Below are 26925 nucleotides of genomic sequence, written 5' to 3' on the forward strand. Positions count from 1 at the left end.
TCTAGTTGTTCCAATGAAAGAGTTTCTAGCTCCTGAATAAGATTCCCTCCGCAAAATGAATGTGTGGTGTGCAGTTATAAACACAGAAGTGACAAGTCTATTGGAGGCCTGAAGTGGCTTGAAAACTTCCATGTTTGGTCTCTAAAGAAGAGTTTCTGGACTATGTAAAAAAAAACCTTTCATGGGTGGGAGCCACATAAATTAATAAACAAAAATAAATGTTTTAGAGTGATTATAGTGCATAATTCAGAAAGCATGGTAATAATGTCAAATTCTGGATGATTGGAATTGAATTCTCATAGTACTCTTTTATAGAAAAAAGAAAGAAAACTAAATGTGAAAATTGCAGAAGAATTTCCCTACTGAGTGTTCCAGGTAAGATCTGGAACTGTAAGCCTTGAGAACAGGCCAAGAAAAATTGTGGAAGGGAAACTTGGGCAAGAACAAGCTAGGTTCAGACCAAATAGAGGTTGTTAAGATCAGACTCTCTAAGATAAATAGTAAAGAAATCACAGGAATATAACAAGGATCTGTATTTAAGTTTCATAGATCTGGAAAAGGCATACGACAAGGTGCCAAGAGAAAAGTTGTTCAAAACATTACAGTGATATTGGAGTAAACAGAACATTATATCAAGCTGTAAGTCAGCACTTAGAATTCAAGAAGTACAGGGAAATGGTTTCATGTAAAATGAAATGTGAGACAGGGATGCACACTATCTCCACTGTTATTCTTTATCTGGATGGATCATATTATGAAACAATGTGGTATTAAGTCTGATATCAAAATTGGGGATGTTAATCTCAGCTCCAATTTATGCAGATGATGTTATACTCTTTAATAAATCCAGTACAAATCTGCAGGATTGCTTAACTAAACTGAATAACTGCTGTAACAAATTTGGTAAGAAAATTAACAGTAAAAAGACAAAAACTGAAAATCTGGCAGGGACATCAGCTGCAATGTGTTGAATGAACCTTATGAGAACAGGTTGAAGATTTGTGGGTTGCAGAGATTGGTTGATAGGCAGAAAAGAGGAGATATGATTGAGACATTCAAATTGCTGAAGGGTTTCTATAGGATTAATTCAGAGGATATTTTTGAGATCAGGACTGGTGGTGGGAGAACTAGGGGACATCTATGGAAGCTGGGCAAGAGTGTGGTTAGCAAGGGTGTTAGAGCTGGGGTCTTTACTTTTAGAGTGGTAAATGAGTGGAATAAGCTGCCAGAGTCTGTTGTGGGTGCTATGACAGTGAATAAGTTCAAGGCAAGGTATGATAGATACTGTGAGAATGTCGAATAGTTGTGTGGACATGATGTTTAGGACCTCCCTCGATGAGTCTAAGGACTCCCTGGAGTCGCCCAAAATAATAATAGTAATTTCAGCTATTTAGGCACAATTCATAGTAAAGAATGCAAATTATATATATGGAAACAAACAACAGAATAAGCAAAGCTGTGTTGGTATGGTAGATTGGTATCAATACCAATTTTGATAATATAATCCATGAAATGAATAAAATTTGAATGGAATAAGTGAGAAATTATTCAAAACAAAATGAATGGTAGGAAGTCAAATTAATAAATTTATATAAAATAAGAGAGAAATTAGTCAAAACACTAAACTAGTTATATACAAGACAGCTCAAGTTAATTATAACTTATGGATGTGAGGAGCTGGATTAAAAATAAAAGTTGATTAAAAACTGGAGACCACAAGTATGAATGTTCTGAGAAAATTTAGGAGTGAAGAGATGACATCAATGGCAGAATCATATTAAAAATGATGATGGCAGGGAAGAACTTGACATTGTTAGCATCGAGGAATGTGTGGGCAGGGTTACTCTCTAGTGGCATGGTCACTTAAACTGAACAGGAAAGCAAAAATTAGTGAAACAGGTGTCTGATAGCAGGAAAAAAATCCAGAGGGGGCAAACAAGTTGATTGCTCTGCAAACTAAAGCAGGTTTCTATTGTTATTAACATGTGTACATAATAATTTAGATCAGTGGTCGCCAAAGTGGTCGATATAACATTGTTAGGGGTCGATAGAAAAATATAAGACATCATTGTACGGGTAATATTTAATTTGGTTAACTTGGATTACCTCCATCCTGAATGACAATGCAATTAAGAGTGAATCGTAGGAACAATGACACGAATAGGACCTGTAAGATGGAGCAAGGTCATGAAAATAGTTACGGAGGCCAATCAAGTAGGCCAAAATGACACATTTGCCAATAAAGGGATGTCAGTGGTTTTATATAAATATATTTTATATATTATTTATCCCTCCTATCAAATATGTAATGTTAAGAAGAACGTCAAAAACAAAAATGTATCCCTCTGACGTTAAGCCAATATAATAATATATACTATATTATGCATACAATAAACACTGTAACTATAAAATAAAAATCTAAAAACTCACATAAGTGTCTTTTTTGCTTGTCCTATTATAATTATGCAATAGTAAAATAGAGGGGGTCGATAAAAAGTCAAAAAACTCCTAAAGGGGGTCGACAGTCAAAGAAGTTTGGCAACCCCTGATCTAGATGCTTATTATATGAGTGAGTGTATCATGGAAAAGATTTTCCACAAATTACCTTATGCACATTACCATCAACATTTGTTAAACAACTTAAAAAAATAATAAATAAGTATAAAAAAAAATTGTAACTAATTAATGAATGCATTTTTTATACTTTTCATTATTCTGTTTCATAAAATTTGATAACTTAAAATGTTATACCCAATGTCAACTTGGGAGACCTAACAAAGCAATTTGAGAGTAAAAATAAAGACAAGCACAGAAATGCAGAAGACTAATATTCATTAAAGGAGAGGAGAGTGGAGGATGCTTTCTTTTGTCGATTTACTGATAAATAACAACAGTATATTTAAATAAAATTACCTTCACTCCTGCTTTGGTAATAGAAATAGTTTGTTGTTCCATAGCTTCATGAATGGCAACTTGATCTCGAGGATCCATTTTATCAAATTCATCAATACAGCAAACACCCTGAAACCACAGAGTATATATTATAAGTAATTTAACAAACTCTTGCATAAATTTAATCATTCCAGAATTTAAAAATTTGAGATTAAAATTTATAAATTTTCTGCCAACTTACAGAGAACACAATAAGAAATTAACTTTTTTTCTTTCTTTTTTTGTCACTACCTATTTCTTAACATATTATATTTTCAGAACTATTTAAGCATTTTTTGTTGCTTTATATAATTGATATAACACGCTCACCTTGAAAGTTTGGGGGCAAAGCAACTAAGACTATGAGACATGTATATTCTGCTTCTTAACTGCATATATTCTCATGCCAAATTGGCTGTTCTACAGAATAATAATAATAATAAAAAAAACGTAAATAACCCTGTATGAGACTAGCCAACTTATTTCAATTGAAAAGTTTCTATAAACATTCCTATCATTCTAGACAGGATTAAAATCCATGTCTTTCCAACACCAAAAGACAGATGTCATCTTACTTGGAAATAGATTCAGATCTTTCATTAAGTCATTACTGAAACCTAAGTCTATAGTTCAAACATGTATGTGCCATATCATAAGTGGTAAGAATATTGTGTTTAGAATATTATTTTTGTCTACTTTAAGTGATTTAGTCTCCACCACATGGATGAAATTAACTTTGTAACAAAGTAGGCTACTTCATTATCAATTTTTATTTATTTTAATGGTAATTCCATACACGAGAGGCTGGTCTACCAATTGTATATTAGCACTGTGAATAGGCAACTGAAGAGAAAGAATAAAGGGTTAAGATTTGATTAGAAGACCCATGGATCATATTCTTTAGGAAATATATAAGACTTGCCACTTTTCCGAAATGGCAACAAAAGAAATGAATGAAGAGGAAGAAAATCTGTTGTCCGAGTTTGGGGTTCTTATGTGAAATGGTGTTGAACACCTGTTACCAGTGTTTTCACAGTTATAGGAGAACAGGGGAATAATCAATACCAATTCTGATGAACAGTAAGGTAAGCACAAAAAAACTGGTAAAAAATGCGAGTTGCATAAATTGAAAGGAGAATGGAATGGAATGAATTGGCAAGAGATGGATCATTAATTAATCTCACTGCTTGTTTCTTACTAAGGCAATTATTTCTACGTGATGTCTAGGGGCACAACCCAAAATGTGAGAATAGTATTCAGTTCTTGTCTCCCAAGTGATGACACTAACAGACTTCATTTTGAAGTTGTTTCTTTGTTAATGACAGCTAGACTTACTCCGCAAAACTCTTCCATGGAATCCATGCATTCCTTTCATTTAAATGGAACAATTACCTAACCATTTTGAGAGGATAAAGGAAAAGCTATAGTGGTTATGGACAGAGCTGATTGAAGCAGAAAAATCACCTTCTTATTACAGAATGAATCCACCTATTAAGAGATCACTCAATCTCATAAAAACTCAATTCACTGAACTGAACTCTATATTAGATAATGTGAACTAGGATAGAAATATGCTATAGAAAGAATGGTTGAATGTTACTTATTTTGGAGGACATCTTATTTATATGATTTACTGGGAAGAGCCTCAAAAAAGGGCTGTCCCTTTAGATAATGCAAACTGTATTGATATTTCTATAGAGCAACAAAATTAAAGCATTCATTAAATGCACATGTTGGGCAGTCAAGATAATTTATTAAACATTCTGCATGCTTTCTCACAAAGATCTAGCCTGTAGAACAGTGCCATGAAAATAAATGAACCATTTCAGTCAGGAAGATGTTTGCCACTAAAGAGTGGATGTCCAAGCAATCAGAAGATTCAGTTATTTTCTGAGGAACTTCCTTTTGATTTAGTGAAGATATCTGAATTTGTCATGTAATCAGGTCACTTTAGTTGGAAGAATAAGATCTATAAAGATTCAAGGCACAAACATGGAGAATCCTTTATTCCCACCTCCTCTTTGGCCAACTACTATTTAAATCATCTAGAGAATACCTTGTTTTCCATCCTTCAAACCTCAACTTTCTTTCAGGGACAGCAACATGAATGTTTTTGCTTTTTTGGCCACATTCACCTTCATCCATAGATCAAATTCACTATAGAAAAGAAGAGAGTTTGCTCTTTCCAGACATTTTGTTTACTTGTACCTTCTCTGGCCATTTCTAGTAAAATTTCTAGCAAAAAAAAATCACGGTCTCCATTCATACACGATTTTTATAGTCTACAAACTTGCGATTTTAATGTTATGTTCTTGATAAAAATTTTATCACATAAAAAATAATAATGTCATCCAAAAGAAGCAAGTCCGATTCTTTTACAGCTAGCAAGAAAAGAAAAACATTGACTTTGGAAACAAAACTCAACATTGTTAAGTGGAATGAAAATTTGTGAGCTAACAAAGAAGTTCGGAATCCACAGTAAGAACAATCATAAAGAAAGGTTTACAGATTTTTGAGGACATAGATTCTAACGAGGAACGAATTGTAGCCACAAGGCAAGGAATAAAAAAATCATTAGCTTGCTATGAAATGAAGAAATTTTGCATGATAAGAAAAAGACATTATGCCATCAGACGAATCTATTAGATTTTATGAAACCATCGACATCGATGGTTTCATAAAATCATTTCATAATTGTAGTTTTTATGAAAAACTACAATTATGATTATATTTCTTAAAAAATATAGGTGTTTTTTTAAACCTTTGGTCCCAATTGTATGTTTGTATATATAAATTACATGCAAAATTATACCCCGAGTTACGTGAATCCGACCTATGCGCTTTTTGTTGGTTCCACCTACCGCGCAACTTCGGGGTTTTACTGTATATATAGCAAAGTTCAGCTTATCATTACTTTCAAAAGATCAGAATTGTTAAACTTAACAAGTTCATATATTCCTCTTTGCCAGTTTTACAACTTCTCTCAATCAAATTTCACCAGTACAGCCACTCTTGGCTTGCGGATAATGCTCTGGATACCCGCTACAGAATACATTGGAAGAAAGCCACATTAATACACCGCAGCAAGTTTAAACATGAAAGATTGTTCATAGAATCAGTGGATGTCCAAGCATGGGCTAAACTTTCCAAACCTCAACAAATTTGGGTGCATGAGACTGCCTCAAATTTGGGAGGCTTGCATCATGAGAACATCAGCCAAGACAGCCCAATATAGCCTGCTAGGGGACTATATTGGGTTGTTCCTTTCATTAGGACTCGAGGAACAACAGTAGTTTCTCAAAGTTTCTCTTTGAGTTGCTCTCAAAGTGAGTTTAAGATCACTAAAGGACATTAATGCCTTCTTCAAATCTGCAGGTGTATACAACATTCCATGTTCCTGTAGATTAAATTACATAGGGCAAACATCGAGAAGCCTGGAAATTCGAATAAAAGAACATGTAGGAGACGTGAACAACAACAGAACAGCTACTTCAGGATTAGCCCATTACTTCTCGATCTCTAACCACACCATCGATCGGGATAAAAGCTCCATGCCCTATACAGAAGAGACTTTTCAATGTAGAAACTTCAAAGAAGCCGTTGTTGTACTCCACTCTGGAGAAAATCTAAACAGAAATCAAGGAATGATTCTGAAAAACATCTAGAAAAGCCTAATAAGTTCGCTCAGCTTACCAGAATTTCATTTTGCCAAAAACTATATAACACACTCAATAAACAATGACCGATACCACGTCCCATGCTTATGATTTTACGCACCGTTTTAATTTATTTGACTGAATGTTACCCCATTCTTCTTTTTTACTAGTAAACGTTAGTTCCATGTACCATTACACGTCCTGAAGAAGCCAGACAGTACTTGTAGACAATATTTTACAAATATCTGGTCAACTAATAAAGCCAATATAAAATTTCAGTTCAGTGTTTATAACAATTTTATTTCATTCTTGATTATTAATAGTAGATAAAATTCAATCTTATATTAGACATTACAATTAAAAATTAATAAATTTAGCAATGATGGTGTATCGAACGGAAAGGTCACAGGCTAAACTTACCTGTTATTACGATTGTTAGAATTTTATCGTTGTTGAAAACAACAATAAAATTTTAAGTGAAAAGTGCTAAACAATGCTGCAGTTGGCAGGATTAATAGTTTAAAATCTATTCACTTCCAAGCTCTTATCTTACTGCTGAAATGGAAACTTTTAATGGTGTAGATCAGTGCTTCCCAAACTTATGGATGTAACGGCCCCTTTTGAAAAATTAAAATATTTCACGGCCCCCATCGAAAAAAAAAAAATCGTAATACAGACTTATATTATTATAATATTGTTTTTATATTCAACTCAAAACATACACAGCGAATATTGCCAAAAATTACATCTTTAGCATCTTACAGACACATTTGACATGGTCTTAAAACATTTCACTTAGTCTTAAAACAATTTTAAATTTATTTTAATTATTTCACAGCCCCCCCCCCCTCAACAAACTAATGGCCCCCAAGGGGGCCGCAGCCCACAGTTTGGGAAGCGTTAATGTAGATCAGTGCTTCCCAAACTTCTGGATGTTAGGGGGCCCCCCCTTTGGAAAAATTAAAATATTTTACGGCCCCCTCGAAAAAAAAATCGTAATATAGACATATATTACGATTTTTTATTTATTTTGTATTTATATTCAATACAAAACATACACAGCAAATATTGCAAAAATGAAATGCAAATATTACATTTTTAGCATCTTACATACACATTTGACATGGCACATTATCTCATATTTTTATATAGATAGATATATGTTATTGTACATTTGTATTACAAGCATGAAACGTAAAACGATTAGTAATAAACAAAGTAAGAATTAAAAACATAAAAGAACTTTAATTTTGTTTTCATTATTTCATGGTCCCCCCTCAACAAAACCTACGGCCCACAGTTTGGGAAGCGCTGGTGTAGATGACCAAACTAGTTTCATGTTTCCCTAAGCCAAGCTATTCAGAATAACTTTTATTTGTGAAAATTATTTGTCGGCTGTGTATCTGATGTAAATAAATGCTTTATTTACAAGAGTTACACACAGACTGCTGAAAAAAATGTTATTAAACAACATTTTTTCACATTATTCAACATATCTATATGCATTGCCAAAAAAAAATATTCGCCATGTAATGGCAATTTGGAACCTAATCTGTTATATGACCAGGGTATGCCTATTCTATTCTGTGCCATCAGGATAAGAGGTGGAGCATGGACATGAAAAATAGGTTTTAAACTATTAAATCCTGACAATTGCAGCATTGTAAAAGTTTTAACTTTCATTATTCTTGTAATAAATTTTGTCTTTTGTAAAAATAGGCTGCCAATGGCATCAGATTTTTACGGTGAAATCTAAGAACACAAGTAAGATCCTAGATATATGTGCTATGATAATTCGCTACCTATTCTCAAAATTTAATCTCAAATTCTACAATAATTAAACAAATCAAGTCTTATTTACAAAATTCTATTTACAAAAATGAAAACTGAAAAATTAATAATACTAAAATACATGAAAAGAAATTTACAATATTTTTGATCTTTAACCACAGTAGCTCATCTTAAAATCTAAAAAGACAATTAACTAAATCATATCTTATTTGGTTTTGAGGCCCCAAAATATACCAGTTGAAAAGAACGTCTCTTAACTGCATCTGGACCACTCTTGAAAACTAGAAAAATCACAGCATTTTTCTTCTTTCTATTTTCATCTTCAAGATTCACAATCTTTTCTCCTCTTGCTGTACGAAGGATTCTTAAAGAAAACTACTGAACACTTAAAAAATTAATTTGCAGTAACTATTCTCCAAAACAGCCATTAAATCATCACCGATTTAATGGAATTAATGGATTTAATGATTACTAATGGAACCTTTGACACTTCGAGTCCTATCAATGTGAATATACATCGATAGGTCTTTAAGTCCCAGTAGGTCTAGGACTCAGAGTGTTAATAACTGATAAACATTTCTCTTCCTATACAAGAAACTTCATTTATCAAGTTCCAAAGTTCCTTTATTATAAATTTCTTCCACAACTATTATTCCAGTTACCTTGGTACCATAACTGCTCAATAACTTTCAAAACATCTTTCTTTATGAAAGACTGCTACTCATAGAACTTTATTCTTACTCGTTCCAAAAATCTTTCCATATCTTTCAACGTATCTCTATCTCTCTCACTTTCACAGCTCTAACCAACAGTTTTCTGTTATGATGTTCTTTTTACTCGTGTATGCTCCAGTCTGCTTGATACTTCCAGTTCTGCTTCAGTCATGAAGTAAGACAAGACATTTCCATTACATGTTATCTTCATGGCACTTTGCTTGAAAGAGGTAAGATCTCACAGTTTCAGTCAAGTAAGTAAGTCTCTTTAACTTATGTATTTTAAACATATACAAACATTAAACTATAATACTAATTTTAAGCCAGACTTTGAACAAGTAAAATCACTCTATTAAAAATTAGTGCTACATGTAAACAATGCAATATCTCACTCACTCACACACATAAAAACAAGAAATTAATCATGCAGCTCTCACAATATAAATGCACTAACAACTGAATTTGAGTTTACACTAATTTACACAAACAAAATTCTTTAAAACGTGTATGGATATACTGATGGTCTACAGAAGGACATGGAGGCTTTGAGTCTCTACAATATACATCCCATGTCATGTCCTTGAAAGGTGTCATCTACAATGCATGTGGAAAGGGGGGGGGATAAAAGAAAAAAGCAGAGGTGCTGGTGAATCACTAGACAATGAAAAGACATCTTATACCTAGAGGTCTAGATGGAGAACTAGGAAAAACGTGCCTATGCAAATTCACACTTGCTGGGTAAATAGTTTGAGCAAGTGAGACTATTTTATCCTTGGACATGATAGTCATACTTCGTACATTGTCTCTGGAATTCTCAGGAGAATACTGAGTGGCATCTTTAAATTTTTTTTTCTGACTCTCATCCATGAAAGGCTGTAAACCTACCATGTGTGATGGCTAAGGAACAGTGTTGCACGAAACTTCACTCTAAAGACCAAAGATGGAGCTTTTCTAAGCCACTTCAGGCCTCTAATAAGCTGGATGTGGCCTCACATTAGACCGAAACTTTCTTTTTAAATTTATTCTTAAGTCTTACAACAGTCGTGTTTGCCTAGCCTTTCATTATCTTCTCATTAAATAGGGTTCCCGCTTAGATTCAAACTGTTAAATGAGCGGTGCAATGAAATAAATCAGGCAATCACCAGATATAGATTAAATAAGAAACATTTAATACACTATCACAAGAAATTACATTAATTGATCATATTTCAAATGAAAGTAATGTGATTATGAAATAAACAAGTTCACATTAAAACAATAATAACTTTACAGTAGAGCATTTGCAGCATGGTTATTTTCATATGCATAGGCTTCTACCCCTCTTATTGAAAAAAGGCTTTTAGTACAAATCTTATAAATGATTATCTATTCAATTGCTTTAGATATCAACTCTGCTTAGTCATTCATGAATTGCATGCACAAATCATTAATCACACACCAAGAAATCTTAAAGTCCTATCATTCTATTACTTATTCTTAATAAGTCAATTTTAGCTTATACCCCGTTCTCACAGAACAATGTTCACTTAATCACACTTTCAAACAGGAATTGTCATCATAGCAATGCACTTTCCTTCTTTCTTTTAGTATATTCACGAAAGACTTAGAAAGGATTTTCTTACCGGGACAGTTGATTTACTTAGCTTATTATCACAGATCCTGAGAGATATTTCTTTGCTTGATTCTAGCTTTCTCCTTTTGGTCACATCAGTACGATAGAATCTTGGTTTATCGTAATGGCTTGACCGGTTCGAGAACACAAGGCTTTTTTTCTCGAAATTGACGATCCTTCAGGCTTTCTAGGCAATCCTTGCCTTTCCTTACATCCTTTACTATTATTGAATGAGGAATTAGGAATCTGGATATGAACAAAAGCCTAAAAGTTAAGTGAAAAACTAGAGAGCTCCCCTGTCCCTTCTGTCCTGTTCTAACTCCCTGCAATCTCTTCTTTCTTCCTGCCAAAAACCGGTTCGCGCTGGCTTCGTTACACCGTATAGCAACTCGCATTGAAATGTGCACTGGCGAATAACTTCATAACTACATGTAGTGCTTAATTCTGTTATGCTGACTATGTCCTTCATGATGGTTTCCATATGCAGATTAATACAGAGTCTCTGTGCACAGTTTACATAATATATACATACTCTATAAGGAAATAGTACAGGATAAACAACTAACAACTATTAGAATATATAATTATTTTATAACTATGGAATAAACAACAGTAATTAATTAATTCACTATTTATCTGATGAGCAAACTTAGCTCAGGGAATGACAGATTATGTTAAATCCTGAATGAAGTATTAATAATTTATAATTCTCTTCATTCAGAATTTAACAATTTTCAAATAAGTACAAGCTAATGTTTATATCCAGTATCAATAGAATCCTTTATTTCACACCATTTTATGCATAGAACAAGAGGGTTTACACACACATCAAATCACACATTACAGGATGCTGAAGTTATAACACATTACTATCATATATAGGCACTAGTGTGCAGCATTAGTGCCTATAGCTTTTACTTATAGGTAGGGACTTAGAATAGCTAAAGAACATGGTTGGAGAACACTCTACAAGGAAGGTTGTTCCAGAAAATAAAGGCAGAATGGAATGAAAGAGAAAGAGAGAGAAGCAGACTTGGTGGGTTTGATGTTGATTTTTTGTGACGAGGCAGCATCTCATCATCTATTTCTGACAGGACAGCACTATACTCTATTTGAAATTGCCTGCCAATAAGCATCAGCATCAAGCACAATTAAATTTATCTTTATGTTTTAGTGCTGAATGCTACTACTGCTTCCTTTCCAATAATACTACTGCTTGAATATGACATTCCATATTTATTATTTAGCTAGATCTCACCTGTTTGAGTCATCTTCATCTTGGCAATATCAATCAAGTCCGTGTGATACTCTGAGTCCTGCTTTTTATTTATTTTTTTTATATTACTCCCACACACAAAAGGCAGAAGTGCCTACAGCAAATAAATACTGCATGTGGCAGGGATCAGGAGTAGATTAATCTATTGATATTCATCTTGAACTATTAGAGGTTGTAATTAGTCCATTGGAAAAGCTTTGCATGGGAGACTATTCTACAGAACTGAGGCGGATGGAATGAAAGATGACTAGGAATATCAGATTTGGTGAGTATGCAGTTCAAATGTAAAGAGATGTTGAGCAGCTGTTGCTCAAGTTCCTGTAAATCTGGCAGAAATGGGAGGCATAATGGATAGTTCTGCCTAAACAATAGCCATGGAAATATTCGTAGAAGAGACACAATGCAGAAACTGATTTTCTATAGGAAAGTGGCTGAAGAGAGTCTGAAAGCAATGTGTCATTAATCAACTAAACTGCCTTTTTTTGAACAGCATCAAGAATTTTTAATGAGGTCTTAAGTGCATCCTCCCAAATATGAGAGAAATATTCTAAGGTTGGCTGGATTTGGGATTTAAACAGAGTAACTATTCACTTGTATAGCATCATCATCACCTATACAAAATAGAAAGGTTTAGAGTAAAAGTCAGTCTGAGGAGAAAGAGATTTGGTCTTGATTGACGCTGAGCTGAGCATTACCAAAAGTAAGTGGAGAAGATCTAAGGTCTTTTTTTTGCAAGAAAACAAGCAAAACTCCTAAAGATCAACTACATCTTGTTGAACATCCAGGAGCAAAGATGGAGCTTTTAACATCTGCCTTGAAGAACATAAAAATTACATCTGAAATCATCTGTATGACATGTCAGGATTGGCAGATCATGCTCTGGATACTCCTTCACATAGGATCAGATGGAAAAAACAACTACATTACATAGAAATCATTACAGGTCTGAGAGGCTATTCTTAGAATCAGCTATGAAGTACTCTCCTAACCTCAACAAGTATGGTTGCATTAATTTACCAAAGATCTGGGAGACTATTATTTTAAGACCTAATAGCTAGACTTTTCTAAATTAACTTTGTAGTTATCTGGCCCATGGAGGATGCCATGTAAGGACATTAGGTTACAATTTAAACTGTTTCTACAATTACTTAGTTTAGTGCTGTGTGCCTGTTACAGTTATCATTGTGCTCTGATGATGCTAGGTAGAAAACCAGCAAAATATTAGCAAGTTTAATAAATGCAATTTTTCCCTCTTGGTGTTGGTTATACTGTTAAGCATTATGAAGCAAAACTGTGTTCTGTATTCAAGTTGACTAGGTTGTTTTTACTCCAATCAAGAAAGTGCGGAGATCAATGTTAGGGACACTTATTATAGATGATCTCGAAGCTTGAGATGTTTGAGCACTGCAAGCCTTGTCATGTGAGTAAGACAAGCTAAGTGTGCTATCATCAGCAAAACTATGAATAGAGTTTGCAGTTAATCAGAGCAGGTCATTTATATAAATCAGAAAGAGTGGGTGAAATGACACAACCCTGAGGGACACCAGCATTAACAGGAAAGTCTGAAGAGAGAACACTATCCACTATTACATAAGGATTGACCTGAGAGAAAACTGGCAATCCAAACACACAAGGTTGAAGGCAGTCCAAATGATGGTAACCTGTTGAGAAGCCTTCGATGCCAGACCCTATCAAAAGCCTTGGAGATGTCAAGAGCAACAGCACAGGTTTCTCCAAACCTTTACATGGAATGGATCAAGATTGGCAAAATCCATACTGGTGATCATGAATTAGATGGCAGTTCTCCAAGTGCTGAAGAAGAAGATGACTGTTAATAACCTTTTCTATTACTTTAGACAAAACTGGGGTGAGAGCATCAATAGCTTGATGATAGCATTTATTACCCTTTTTGGGAACTGGTTGCATATGGCCTTTCTTCCATGCTAAAGGATGATGCCAGCTGAGTACAGTTTAGTAAACAGATGATAAAGAACAAGTGTTAGATCAGGAGCACATCTCTTGAGCATAATGGGTGAGGTGAGATTCCATTGGGACCAGCTGCCTTAGTGGCATTCAAGTTATTCAAGATGCTTCTGATGTCTTTCTGGCAGAACATCACAGGAGGCATCAGATGCAACATTCAAGGAAAAGGAGGTAATTTGCCATTGTCATCTATGGAGGAGTTGGAAGAAAAGAAGGAAGTCAGGACATCAACTGTCCTTAGGCAATGTTACAATGCTACCATTAAGGTGAGATAGAGAAGGTAGCATGGGTACTATGAGAGCTTTACTCCAATCATCTGGAATTCGTCAATCTGTCCAGGCCTTCTGTACTATGAAGTGCAGCCACTGTAAGACTTTTATACCTCGATACTTGAGCATTTCTGGTCGAATCAAGCCACTTGCAATTGGCTGCTTGCTTCCCTTGGACTGCCCCTGGCACACTTCCTGGAGAACCATGATTTAGATATGGGTTGGGAAATTTGAAAGCGAGGAATGAAAGCTTCCATTCCAATATGGATTATTTCTGTAACAAGATCAATGGGTATCTGGATCAGAAAAACGAAAACAGTAGTCTGGCTGGCGATGGAAAAGAGGAGTAAAAGTTACGTGAGTCATTTGATGTTGTTGTAATGCTAATCTCTTAAGCTGATGGGCAATTTCTGCTGATGTCGAGTTTATTTCAGTGGCTGACCTTTCACTGTTTGTCCTTATTCTTTGATGAAAACAGAGGGACCCTGTTTAACTGAGGGAACCTACCAGGCATGACATTTTGTTGAGTTGTACCATCATGCTTGCTTCTGGTTTAAGCCAATATAGAATTACAATTTTGTTAGCTAAGTCCAAAATTTCCAGATTATTCTCATTATTCATGCCATGTAGAAATGGCTTAAAGCATAGCAGCAAGTAACCTGCTAAGTGGTTGGCCTGATTGTCAAAACAGTTACTATATCAGTTCAACTAACAGGCTACAGTTCGAATCCCATAGGCATGGATGTATATGAACAATTTTTTTTTTTTACTAATTATGTAAAAATAAGAAAAGATACAAAAAATATTATTCATATATGATTCATAAAAAAAATCCTTAGCCAACCCATAGTTTACAAACTTTCACAGGTGGAAGTCACATTAAAAAAAAGAGGAAGTAAAACACCAAAAATGAAAAATTGTCCACTAGAGTGTCATAAGGTATGTAGTGTTGGAAAAGAGCACTGGAAAAAGATAAGTGCTAATTTGAGTAATAATTAACAATATTTCTTGAATTTTAGTGTTGTACTATTTATTTTGGATAACAAAGTGTGTGTCTGCACGATTTTTGTATGATTTATTAATTGAAACTGCCTTCTTTAAACAGAACACAATGGTGGTACTAACAAGGTCAACCATGGGGACGTCGACTGGTGCAACTAAGCGTGCACCGCAGAAATCAAATGGCATTAACAACAGACTTTTCAAAAATGGTTCAATATCGTGAGTGTATGCATGGCAGCGTCAGAGATGTGTTTGTGGAGAGAATGAACAGGAGACGAGAGAAAGTATGGATTTGTAGGAAGTGCAATATATTATTAGACCATGAGTCAATGAATGAGAAACAGACTGAAAAGATAAAAGATGGAGTAAATGAAAGAAACGGAAATGAAACGAAGCTAGTGAAACTGAAGGAGTGAAAGAATGCAAAAACAAAAGTTAATGATAAGGGAGTGAAAGGAAGTATAAATGAGGAAACAGAAGTAAGGAGCTGCAGAATGAGAGGTAGCGAGACTATGGGAGTGACAGAGTCACTCCAGTAGTCTCGCTTTTGGAAAGCAAAATTTGATGAAACAGTTACTAAAAATGAAAAAAATATGTGAAGTGATACTAGACATTTAGTGGAAACTAATGAAAGTGTGCAAAATAAAATGAAAGAAAAAAAGCTAAAAGAGATAGCAGTATATGGCAATTCCATAATTAGAGGATTAGTTAATGAGAAAGTCCATAAGGTCTACTATCCAGGAGGGAGAACGAGTAGGATAATTCAGGTATTGGACATGAGGAAGAAATGAGCAAGAGTTGAGACGGAGAGCAAAAATCATGAATGGTATGATAGTGGAGCTGTGTGTAAGGAAAAGGGAGTACAGTTTGTGGATGTATGGCATGTGTTTGAGGAAAGAATTATACAGGCACACGATGGGTTGCATTTCAATGGCTTTGGAGTGAGTGCAATGGAGAAAGTGTTGCTAGATGGAAGTACAGTGTGTGATGCATGCAAGAGATCAGAAGTAAGAGATGAAGTGAAAAATCAGGAGAGTGGTATTGAAGAGACAGAAATGCTTGGCAGTGGAAACAGTAGTACTGGGAGAGATAATGAGAGAACGGAAATGCAAGAGAAACAGGGAAACGAGGAGACTGGGAAACATGGCATTGGGAGAATGGATGCTGAAAGTAGCAGTGAATGCGTGTGTGTATGGAGATGGAGTATACTGCAATGCGGGTGGCAAAGTTGTGACCAAGCAGATATACACGGTAAGCGGTAATAAAGGTGATTGGGTAAGGGCAGGTGTAGTGGGTATGTCACAACCAACAAGTGGCTTGGATAGGACTGGTTTGAAAAGAATAACATGTAAGAAAGTTTTAAAGCGAATAAAAGTTGAGCAGCTCTCAGATGTAAACTGTAGACTAAAATACAGAAATATTATTGAAAAGAAAATGAAAGAGTTTGAGAACAGGAATCAAACCTTGGAGATTCAGTGGCAAACTCTAAAGGAAACATTGATTGATTCTGCCAGAGAGGCATGTGGTGAGGTTGTGTGCAAAGATAAAAAAAAAAATCAGAACTCCCTGGTGGACACAGGAAGTTAAAGAGGCAGTGAAGGAAAAGAAGAAAGCATATCAAAAGTTCCTGGCAAATAAGTAGGCTTTTACTCTTACAGAATACAGAGACAAATGTAAGAAAGCTAAACAGTGTGTAAAACTAGCTAAACAAAAGTCATGGGAGGACTTTGGCAAGAATATAGAAAATAAATATCAAGAAGGTGGCAAAATATTCTGGAGGTTGTTGAAGAAGCTTAGGAATGGAGGAAAGAGTGCTGTAAAAGGAGTTAGAGATGATAAAGGTGAAATGAAAACAGGAGAAAAAGATATCCTTGAAGTATGAAGTAATTACTTTGAAAAACTGCTAAATGAAACAAGCAGTGATGACAGCACAGTGATAAAAAACACTGACCAGGCATGCAGTCAGGAATACATATCCATACTTGAAGTAGAAAAAGCCATCAAAGGCTTGAAATGTGGAAAGGCAGCAGGAGTAGATGATATTCGACCAGAAATGCTGAAGTATGGTGGTATAAGAGTCTTACAGTGGCTGCACTGCATAGTTCAGAAAGCCTGGACAGAGGGACGAATTCCCGATGATTGGAGTAGAGCTCTCATAGTACCCATATATAAAAAGGGAAATAAAACTGAATGTGAGAATTACAGAAGTATTTCCCTACTGAGTGTTCCTGGCAAGATCTATGCAAGTATACTTGAGAAACGGTTGAGAAGAATTGTGGAAGAAAAGCTTGGTGAAGAACAAGCTGGATTCAGGCCAAATAGAGGCTGTCAGGATCAGATCTTCACTTTACGACAAATAGTCGAGAAAGCATGGGAATATAACAAAGATCTGTATTTAAGTTTTGTCGATTTGGAAAAGGCATATGACAAGGTGCCAAGAGAGAAGCTATTCAATACGCTGCAGTTATATGGTGTCAATGGGGCATTATATCAAGCAATACTTAGTCTTTATTTGAGTTGTGAGTCTGCAGTTAGAATTGAAGGAAGTACAGGAAGATGGTTTAATGTTAAATCTGGTGTGAGACAAGGATGTACGTTATCCCCTCTGTTATTCATTATCTATATGGATCACATTATGAAGGAATGTGGTATTAAACCTGATATCAAAATTGGAGATGTTAATGTCAGCTCTTTGCTTTATGCGGATGATGTTATACTTCTAAATAAATCCGCTACAAGTCTGCAAGATTCTCTGACTAAATTGAATAGCTGTTGTAATAGATATGGTATGAAGGTCAGCAATAAAAAGACAAAGACAATGAAAATAGGCAGAATCATTGAAAATGTCAACTGTGTTGTGAATGGAAAACCTGTGGAACAAGTAAAACATTTCAGCTACTTAGGCACAATTTTTACTGAAGATGGTAAACTAAATATAGAAATAGACAACAGAATCAGCAAAGCTGGTATCGTGGGAAGTCAATTGAATAAATTCATATGGAATAAGAAAGAAATTAGTCGGAACACTAAATTAGCTGTATACAAGACTGTGTTCAAACCAATTTTAACTTATGGATCTGAGAGCTGGGTCAGAAGTAAAACACTTGACCAAAGACTAGAGACCGCAGATATGAGAGTCCTGAGAAAGATTAGAGGCGTGAACAGATGGCATCAATGGCAATATCATATTAAAAATGAGGATATTAGGAAAGAACTTGACATTGTCAGCATCCAGGAATGCGTTAGCAGAGCTAATCTCAGATGGTATGGTCACTTAAATAGAATGGGAGAGGAAAGATTAGCAAAACAAGTGTTCTCTGCCAGGTTGGCAGGAAAACGACCCAGAGGAAGACCAAGATATAGGTGGATTGATACGGTACAAAGTGCCTTAGACGATAGAAATATAAGATCTGATAATGTTGGAGTCTTGACAAGTAACAGACTGATTTGGAGGAAAATTGTAGATAGGAAGTTAGTAATGATGTAATTTTTTCATGCAGTACTGTCATATCCTGTACACCCCTTGAGGGTACATGGCAGGAATTTGATGATGATGATGATGATGATGATGAAATGAACTGCTGTGTTTATTTACAAATGCCAGAAGAAGCAGAAATTAGGGAGATGAAATGGTTTCACTGATTGAGTTTATTTGCCCCCAAATCATTGGAATAAATGAAGCATGGTTGAATGAAGATGATATCCTAACGGGAATAGAAATGGAAGGATACAGTATTTTTCGCGAGGATAGCAGGGAGGTAGCAAGGAAATTGTGTCCACAATAAGGTAGACATGGAATAGGGGCAATGGTTATGAGGCAGTGTGGTGTAAAGTGGAGGTTGACAGGAAGACATTTAGGTGGATGTTGCTATAAACTAGGGAATGTGGAGGTAGTGATGAAGAAATGTATAAACAACTTGGATCAGTAAACAAAGGAAGGGCAATTATTATGGGCAATTTTAATTATGGCAGTATAGATTGGAATGAAGATCTAACAGATAAGCTTAAGTGTTGATGGTTATTCATGACTTATTTTTCACAGTATTAACAACACCACACACACACACACTTTTATCACAAAGAAATTTTATTAATGCTTATATTTCGCTTCTCCGAGTTTGCAGCAAAAAAAGAATTCACAAAAGTAAAAAGCAAACACCTAAAGAAATATGAACTCCTACAACAGCGCCAACGTACGAAGTCCCGACCGCAACTTCGACGAGACCAAGGGGTCATAAACCTATCATCGGAAACACTCACTGAAAAAGCCAAGAACGCTCTCAGTCTAAGACATAACTTTGTCATCATGCCCAAACAAATTCCTAAACTAGAAATTATGATGAAAGTAGAATGTGGTATCCACGATCTTCCACCAGCAATGGCCAATAACGTGCAACTAGATATAGCAAGTATTCTAAACAAGGCTAAGCCTCCAAAAAGCAATAAGCCACATAAGCAAATAACTGCCCTAAAAAGTTATATAATAATAAAAATATTATTATTATAAAAGCCGATAAAGGAAATGCAACAGTTATCATGAATCAAGACGAGTATAACAGAAAAATGCAAGATCTCATATGTGACAGTTCCACATATCAAATTATACATCGAGATCGTACGATGTTTCAAAAGAAAAAAGTCCAAAAATTACTGAAAAAAGTGACATCATGGCCCAAAGAAATCATCAGGAAAATAAAACCATTTCATGTTAAACCACCCCGTATTTATGGATTCCAAAAATCCACAAAACTAATATCCCCCTACACCCCATAGTCGATAGCATAGATAGTCCCACATATAAACTGGCCCGGCATTTAGCCAAGTCGCTTGCCCCCCCCCTACTGGCAACAACTCCTCTACTTTTGTAAAAAATTCAGTCCATTTCAAAACACTGGTTAAAAATCTAATCCTAAAAGATTCAGACATAATGGTTAGTTTCGATGTCACCTTATTTACCACTGTACCACTTATAGACACTCTTGATTTAATCAAGTCTAAATTTCCCCCTGATATTTTTGAATTATTTCAATTTACCATGAATGCAGGTTACTTTACATGGGGAGGAAAATTCTACAAACAGAATAATGGTACTGCTATGGGTTTCCCCCCCCTCTCTCCCCCGTTAGCAAATTTTTACATGGAACACTTTGAAAACAAAGTACTTACCACAGCTACATACAAGCCACAAGTGTGGTTACGCTATGTAGATGATGTGTTTGCCATCTGGCCCCATGGACAAGACACTTTGGATGCTTTTGTCACCTACCTAAACAGCCAATACTCCAAAATTCACTTCACAGTAGAAAAAGAATCAAATAACTGTTTACCATTTCTTGACACATTAGTCACCCACCTTTCAGATGGATCACTATCTTTTTCTATTTACAGAAAGCCTACACACACAGGAAGATACCTACATAAACAATCACATCATCATCCAGTCCAACAGTACGGCATTTTAAAACACTTACAGAGCCAGAGCCATTTGTTCTAACGATACAGCTCTGACCACTGAACTCCAATACCTGCACCATACATTCTTAGCCAACGGCTACAATCCCTACAAAATAGATAAAATACTACATAGGCCCATTACGCTGCCCTCCCCTAATACACAAGAATACAACATGACCATTTCTATTCCCTATATCAGAGGTACATCGGAAAAGATAGCCAAAGTATTGTTGAAACATGGCCTTCGCACCACTTTCAAACCTCATGTCAAGCTAGCAACTCTGATCCGCTCACCTAAGGATAAACTTCACCCTTTAGCACACCCAGGAGTGTATCAAGTTCCTTGGGACTGTAACTTGGCCTATTATGGGCAAACAGGAAGATCAGTGAACATCCGCTTGGAAGAACATGAAAGATACATTCTCTGCTATTACTATGAGAAGTCGGGACTGGCAGACCATGCTTTGGACACTCCTTCACACAGAATTAGATGGAGGAAAACGAATGTGTAATTTAGGAGTCGTTATAGATATGAAAGATTATTTTTTGAGTCAACAATGGCTTTGAAGAATTCTCCCAACCTTAACAAATATGGTTGCATTAATTTGCCAAAAATTTGGGAGACGGTTATCCTAAGAAAAACTTCTGGATAGCTGCTGCTTTTTTTTTTTTTCGTTAGAGGGCGCCAAAAAATAGGACTTCAGATCTTTTGTCTTTTGCAATTATATTGTTTCACTCACTCACTCACTGTCGCATATACAAGTGTGTTGTGCTCTGATGATGCTGAGTTGAAAATCAGCGAAATATAAGCGTTAATAAAACTTCTTTGTGCTAAAAGTGTGTGTGGTGTTGTTAATACCATGAAAAATAAGTCATAAATTGGAATAAGAGATAGCATCTGGGAATAAAGAAAATGAATTTCTTGAGTTGTTGAGAGATAACTATCTCAGGCAGTGTGTAAAGGAGGGCACGAGAGGATCAAGCATTTTTAGATCTGATCATTTCCCCAGAGAGTGTAATTGTGAGTGGGTTTCACACTTTCCTCCAGTTGGTGAGAGTGATCATGAAGTCATCACCTGGGTTGTAGCTAATCATATGCAAGCTTCTGTGAGGAAATGACATATGTGGAAGTATAAGGCTGGTAATTATGACAAGCTTAGATTGGAGCTAGAGAATGGAATGAGGAGTTGAGTGGTAAGGAAATAAATACTGCTTGGGAACTGATAAAGAAATAAAAGAAATAACAGCATCAATGTCGCCACTAGAGGGCCAGGGGAATGGTCGTATTTTCAGGGAGCTCCCGAAAGCTAAGTACAATTTTGAATGGAAATTAGAATAAATGTTAAAAATCATAACGTAATATTGTCTAAATTTGGTAGCTTGTTGTATCTGTGTGATTTTGGTGTAAATTCCGTAAATTAATTTAGTCTTTAACGATACGTTTCATATATTTGAATATGGCGCCAATGCGACGTAAGATAATGGCGTCCAAAAATACGACGCCATTGTTCAAAAACTATAATGTGAGAGAATTTGTCCAATGTGATGTGTGTGAAATGTATGCATTCCCGAATGAGTCTGGAGTATGGGTTGAAAGTGATAGTGGTGGGAGAATGTGTAGAAAGTGTATGCAAAGTGAGGAGTCGAAGTATGTGTCAGGTTGTGAGACAGTTATGGTTGAAGAAAGCCAGAATGCGAGTGAAAATAGTGGCTCGATAGGGAATTGCGGTGTACAAGATGGCAATGTGAGCGGTGATCTAAGAAAGAGTGAGAGCAATTATACAGAAAGAGAAAATGGTTTGAATGATAAAAAAAATGAGGAATTATTTGTAGGAAGTGAGATCGCTAGGCTGCGTGCAGTGATACAAGATGCGCAGCGGCAATTAGAGCACCTGCAAAATTCTTTCCAGAGTGATTCGGCTAACGGAAATAAACAGCGTGGGCGAGTTTCCGAAATGAAGGAGAGAGTATTGTATGGTGACTCGTTATTAAGAGGAGTAATAGATGGGAGTGTAACTAAATCGTACTTACCGGGTGCGAAATTTAAGGATGTAAGTGAGAGCATTAGAGTGCAAAAACAGAGGGTGAAAGAAATAACAATTGTGGCTGGTACGAATGAATTGAAAGGTGATAAATTTTTTATGAGAGAGGACTTGAAAGTATTGTTAAAGGTAGCGAAAGAAAAGAGTGACAGAGTTAGAATGGCGAGTCTGTTACCGCGGTATGACAGAGAGGAGTTTAGAAGGAGGGCCATAATCGCAAATGATATTATGCGCAGGTTATGCGGACGGTGTGGTGTGGAATTTGTGGACGTGTGGAATGAGTTTGATGGGCGAAAGGACTTATACAAGATGGATGGACTGCATTTGAATGGACTTGGTGTGCGGAGACTGGAAAAAGTGTTGCTGAATGAAGTGAAAATGGATGTGCAGAACCAGGGAAACTAGAACTACCAAGGAGGGGGGGAAGTGGATATCCAGACATCAGTGAGACAGTTGAGTGTAAAAATGTATATAATGTACCTGAGCCAGCAATAAGGACAAAAAATGGGAATGGGATATTTAGAATAACGCATCAAGATAGGGGTGGGACAAAGGGAACACTGCAATTCATGTATACTAATGCCAGGAGTATTAGGAACAAGAAGGAAGAATTTTTGGCCTTGATTGGCTCTTCCTGGCCACAGGTTATTGGCATTAGTGAAACATGGCTGACGGAAGATGATATAGTTAGTGGGATAGAATGTGTAGGTTATAGTATGTTTAGGAGGGACAGAGAGAATAAAATTGGGGGAGGGGTGTTATTGATGATAGCTGATGAACTGCAGCCAAGGAGAATTGAAGTATTGCAGGATAGTGAAAGGAGCTCATTTGAGGCTATTTGGTGTGAGATTGATACTGGCAGAATAAAATATACAGTTGGGTGCTGCTATAGACCAGGTGATGGAATAGATGGTGGAGATGGTATGCATAAACAAATTGATGAAATGAGTGGAAGGAGGGTAATTATTATGGGGGATTTCAACTATGGTAACATTGATTGGAAGGAGGAGAGGACACATGTGAGGAAGGAAATGGATTTTATTCAATTATTAAGGGATAACTATCTGAAACAGCATGTAATTGAAAATACTAGGGGTGTGAGAGTGCTTGACCTGGTAATAGTATCTGAGAATTTGACTGTAATGAATATGACCATGTTGCCACCTATTGGTGAGAGTGATCATAAGGTCTTGACCTGGGAGGTGGCTAAGGGTGTGAAATTTGTGATTAAGACAGGGTATATGTGGAATTACCGTGCTGGCAAGTATGACAAGCTTAGGAGATTGCTTGGATCAGTGCCATGGCATGTACAACTGCAAGGGCTGGACGTCGATAGAGCATGGGAAGTGATCAAAGAGCATTTACAGGAGGTTATGGCTGATTGTATACCTAAGGTCCGAATAGTGAAACAAGGAGGGGTTAAATGGATGAATAACACCATTAAGCTTGAGCTGCAAAAAAAGAAACAACTATGGAGGGAATTTAAAGAAAGGGGTGACCTGCAGGCACACGAACGGTATAAAGTACAGGCTAGAAGGGTAACGAGTGTGGTAAAAACAGCAAAAGCCGATTATGAAAGGAAACTAGCTATGCAAGCAAAAGAGAATCCCAAACAGTTCTTTCAATATGCTGCAAGCAAGAAAAAAACTGTACATGGCAAAATGATTTTAAGGAATGATGATGGTAAAGAGTTCACTGAACCAGTCGATATAGTGGAGTTACTGAGCGTGCACTTTGCAAAAGTATATCATCCAGGTGGTGACGTTGAAAAAATGAAGGAACCATTAGTTTATATGGGAATTGTGATGAATGAAGTGGAGGTGAATAGTCTATTACAGAACCTTAATGTGAATACATCTGTGGGATTGGATGGTATACCGGCACGGGTCTTGCATGAAGCGGCTAATGAATTATCAGTGCCCTTGACCATGTTGTTTAATCTGAGTCTCGGGTCTGGCTTAGTCCCGAAGGCGTGGAAAGAGGGGAAAATAGTTCCACTGCATAAAGGAGGATCCAAGACTATGGTTACAAATTACCGACTGATCAGCATATCAGGAGTTGTTGTCAAGGTCTTGGAGAAAGTAGTCAAGGGAAAAATACAGGAATGGATTGATGAAAATGAGATACTGTACAGAGGACAGCATGGCTTTGTGAAGGGTAGATCATGCCTCAGTAACTTGCTCAAGTTTTATAACAAGGTGACGGCTGAACTGGATAAGGGAAATGGGTTTACAGTGATACTGCTGGACCTGGCAAAGGCGTTTGACAGGATACCACATGGAATTCTAATCCGTAAACTACAACATATGGGAATGGATATAGGGTTGGTGAGATGGATAGCTGGGTGGTTGATGGAGAGATATCAAAGAGTAGTTTATTCAGGAGTAGAGTCCAAAAAACGGCCTGTGACTAGTGGTGTGCCACAGGGTTCTGTTCTTGGACCACTGCTGTTTAATCTGTTCATTAACGATATAGGGAATAGTCTAAGTGGGACAGTTCATTTGTTCGCTGATGATGCAAAGTTGGGTAGGGCGATAGTGAATGCAGAAGATGTCAAAGTCTTGCAAGATGACTTAGATAGATTGGAGTTCTGGACTAAGGAGAATGGATGTCAATTTAATGTGACAAAATGTAAGGTTATGCATTTCGGAGTGAAAAGATTAGCAGCAGTATACCACATTGGTGGAACTGTACTCCAAGAGATTGATGAGGCCAGGGACTTGGGAGTGTTGGTGGATAGGGAGATGAAGTTTAGGGGGCACATTGCGAAAGTAGCTAAATCAGCTCATCAACTCACTTGGTTGTTGAAAAATACCTTGACGAGCAGAGAAAAACAAGTTATTGTACCTCTGTACCGAGCCCTGATAAGACCTCATCTCGACTACTGTGCCCAGATTTGGTCACCTCGGTTCCTTCTTGATGGGGAGGAGGTTGAGAGGATCCAGAGGCGAGTGACTAAGATGATAGCAGGTCTATGGAATGAACCATATGAGAACAGGTTGAAGATTTGTGGGTTGCAGAAACTAGTTGATAGGCGAAAAAGGGGAGATATGATTGAGACATTCAAATTGCTAAAAGGATTCTATAGGATTAATTCAGGTGATATTTTTGAGATCGGGACTGGTGGTGGGAGAACTAGGGGACACCCATGGAAGCTGGGCAAGAGCGTGGTTAGCAGGGGTGTTAGAGCTGGGTTCTTTACTTTTAGAGTGGTAAATGAGTGGAATAAGCTGCCAGAGTCTGTTGTGGGTGCTATGACAGTGAGCGAGTTCAAGGCAAGGTATGATAGATACTGTGAGAATGTTGAACAGCTGTGTGAACATGATGTTTAGGGCCTCCCTCGATGAGTCTAAGGACTCCTGGAGTAGCCCGTGGTAATAATAATAATAATAATAATAATAATAATGTGTGAACGTATTCCAAAGGCCAAAAGGCTGAATAAGGTAGGTGTAAAATGGATGAATGAGGGGCTTCAGCATGAAATCTGGAAGAAGGTACGTTGAAGGCAGAACAAGACGAATAATGGTAATAATCAGTTACATGAAGAGTATAAAGAACAGGCCAGGAGAGTGACTTAGTTAGTAAAGAAAACAAAAGTGTAGTATGAATAAAAATTGGCAAATCGAGCAAGGAAAAACCCTAAAGTTTTTTTAGATATGTGGCAAGTAGAAGGAAGAATGATTATGGTAAGATGATATTAATGAATGAAAATGATGGAATGGTAACTGCTGCAGAAGACATCGTTGAGGTAATCAGTGATCAGTTTATAAGGGTGTTTCATTCTGATCAGGGTGGGATCATGAGGAACTTAAGTGTAAGTGAGCAGGAGGTACTCGAGGAAATAATTAACCTTGATGTCAACCAGGCAATAGGATTTCATGACATATCACCATGTGTCTTAAGGGAATTGGCAGTAGCATTCACATGCCTGTTTAATAATAATCTTACAATAGCAAAAGTTCCAAGGGAGTGGAAAGAAGGTAAAATTGTTCTCCTGCATAAAGGTGGTGATAAGGCTGTGGATACAAATTATAGGTGGGTGAATATCTTGAGTTGTGGTGAAGGTATTAGATTGGTGAGAAGTAGGATACAGAAATGAGTTGATAACAGCAGTATTCTCTGTGGTTATCAGCATGGGTTTGTTAAAGGTAGATCATCTTTTACTAACTTATGTACTATAGCAAGGTGACAAATAC

At 36.5% G+C, this 26925-nt stretch overlaps 1 protein-coding gene across 1 annotated transcript in view; it reads right to left on the reverse strand.

Moving 5' to 3' along the window:
- Mcm6 (minichromosome maintenance 6) overlaps positions 1–26925 on the reverse strand; it is a 168193-nt gene that overhangs the window by 48169 nt on the left and 93099 nt on the right. The window contains exon 11 of the mRNA XM_090405865.1: positions 2914–3021. Within this exon, the coding sequence (XP_090261991.1) occupies positions 2914–3021 (108 nt within the window). The remainder of the gene's footprint in view (positions 1–2913; positions 3022–26925) is intronic.

Source organism: Typopeltis vanoorti, chromosome 15 (assembly GCF_054136105.1).
Source record: "Typopeltis vanoorti isolate ZY-2024b chromosome 15, IOZ_Tvanoo_1.0, whole genome shotgun sequence".
NCBI classification, from domain to species: domain Eukaryota; kingdom Metazoa; phylum Arthropoda; class Arachnida; order Uropygi; family Thelyphonidae; genus Typopeltis; species Typopeltis vanoorti.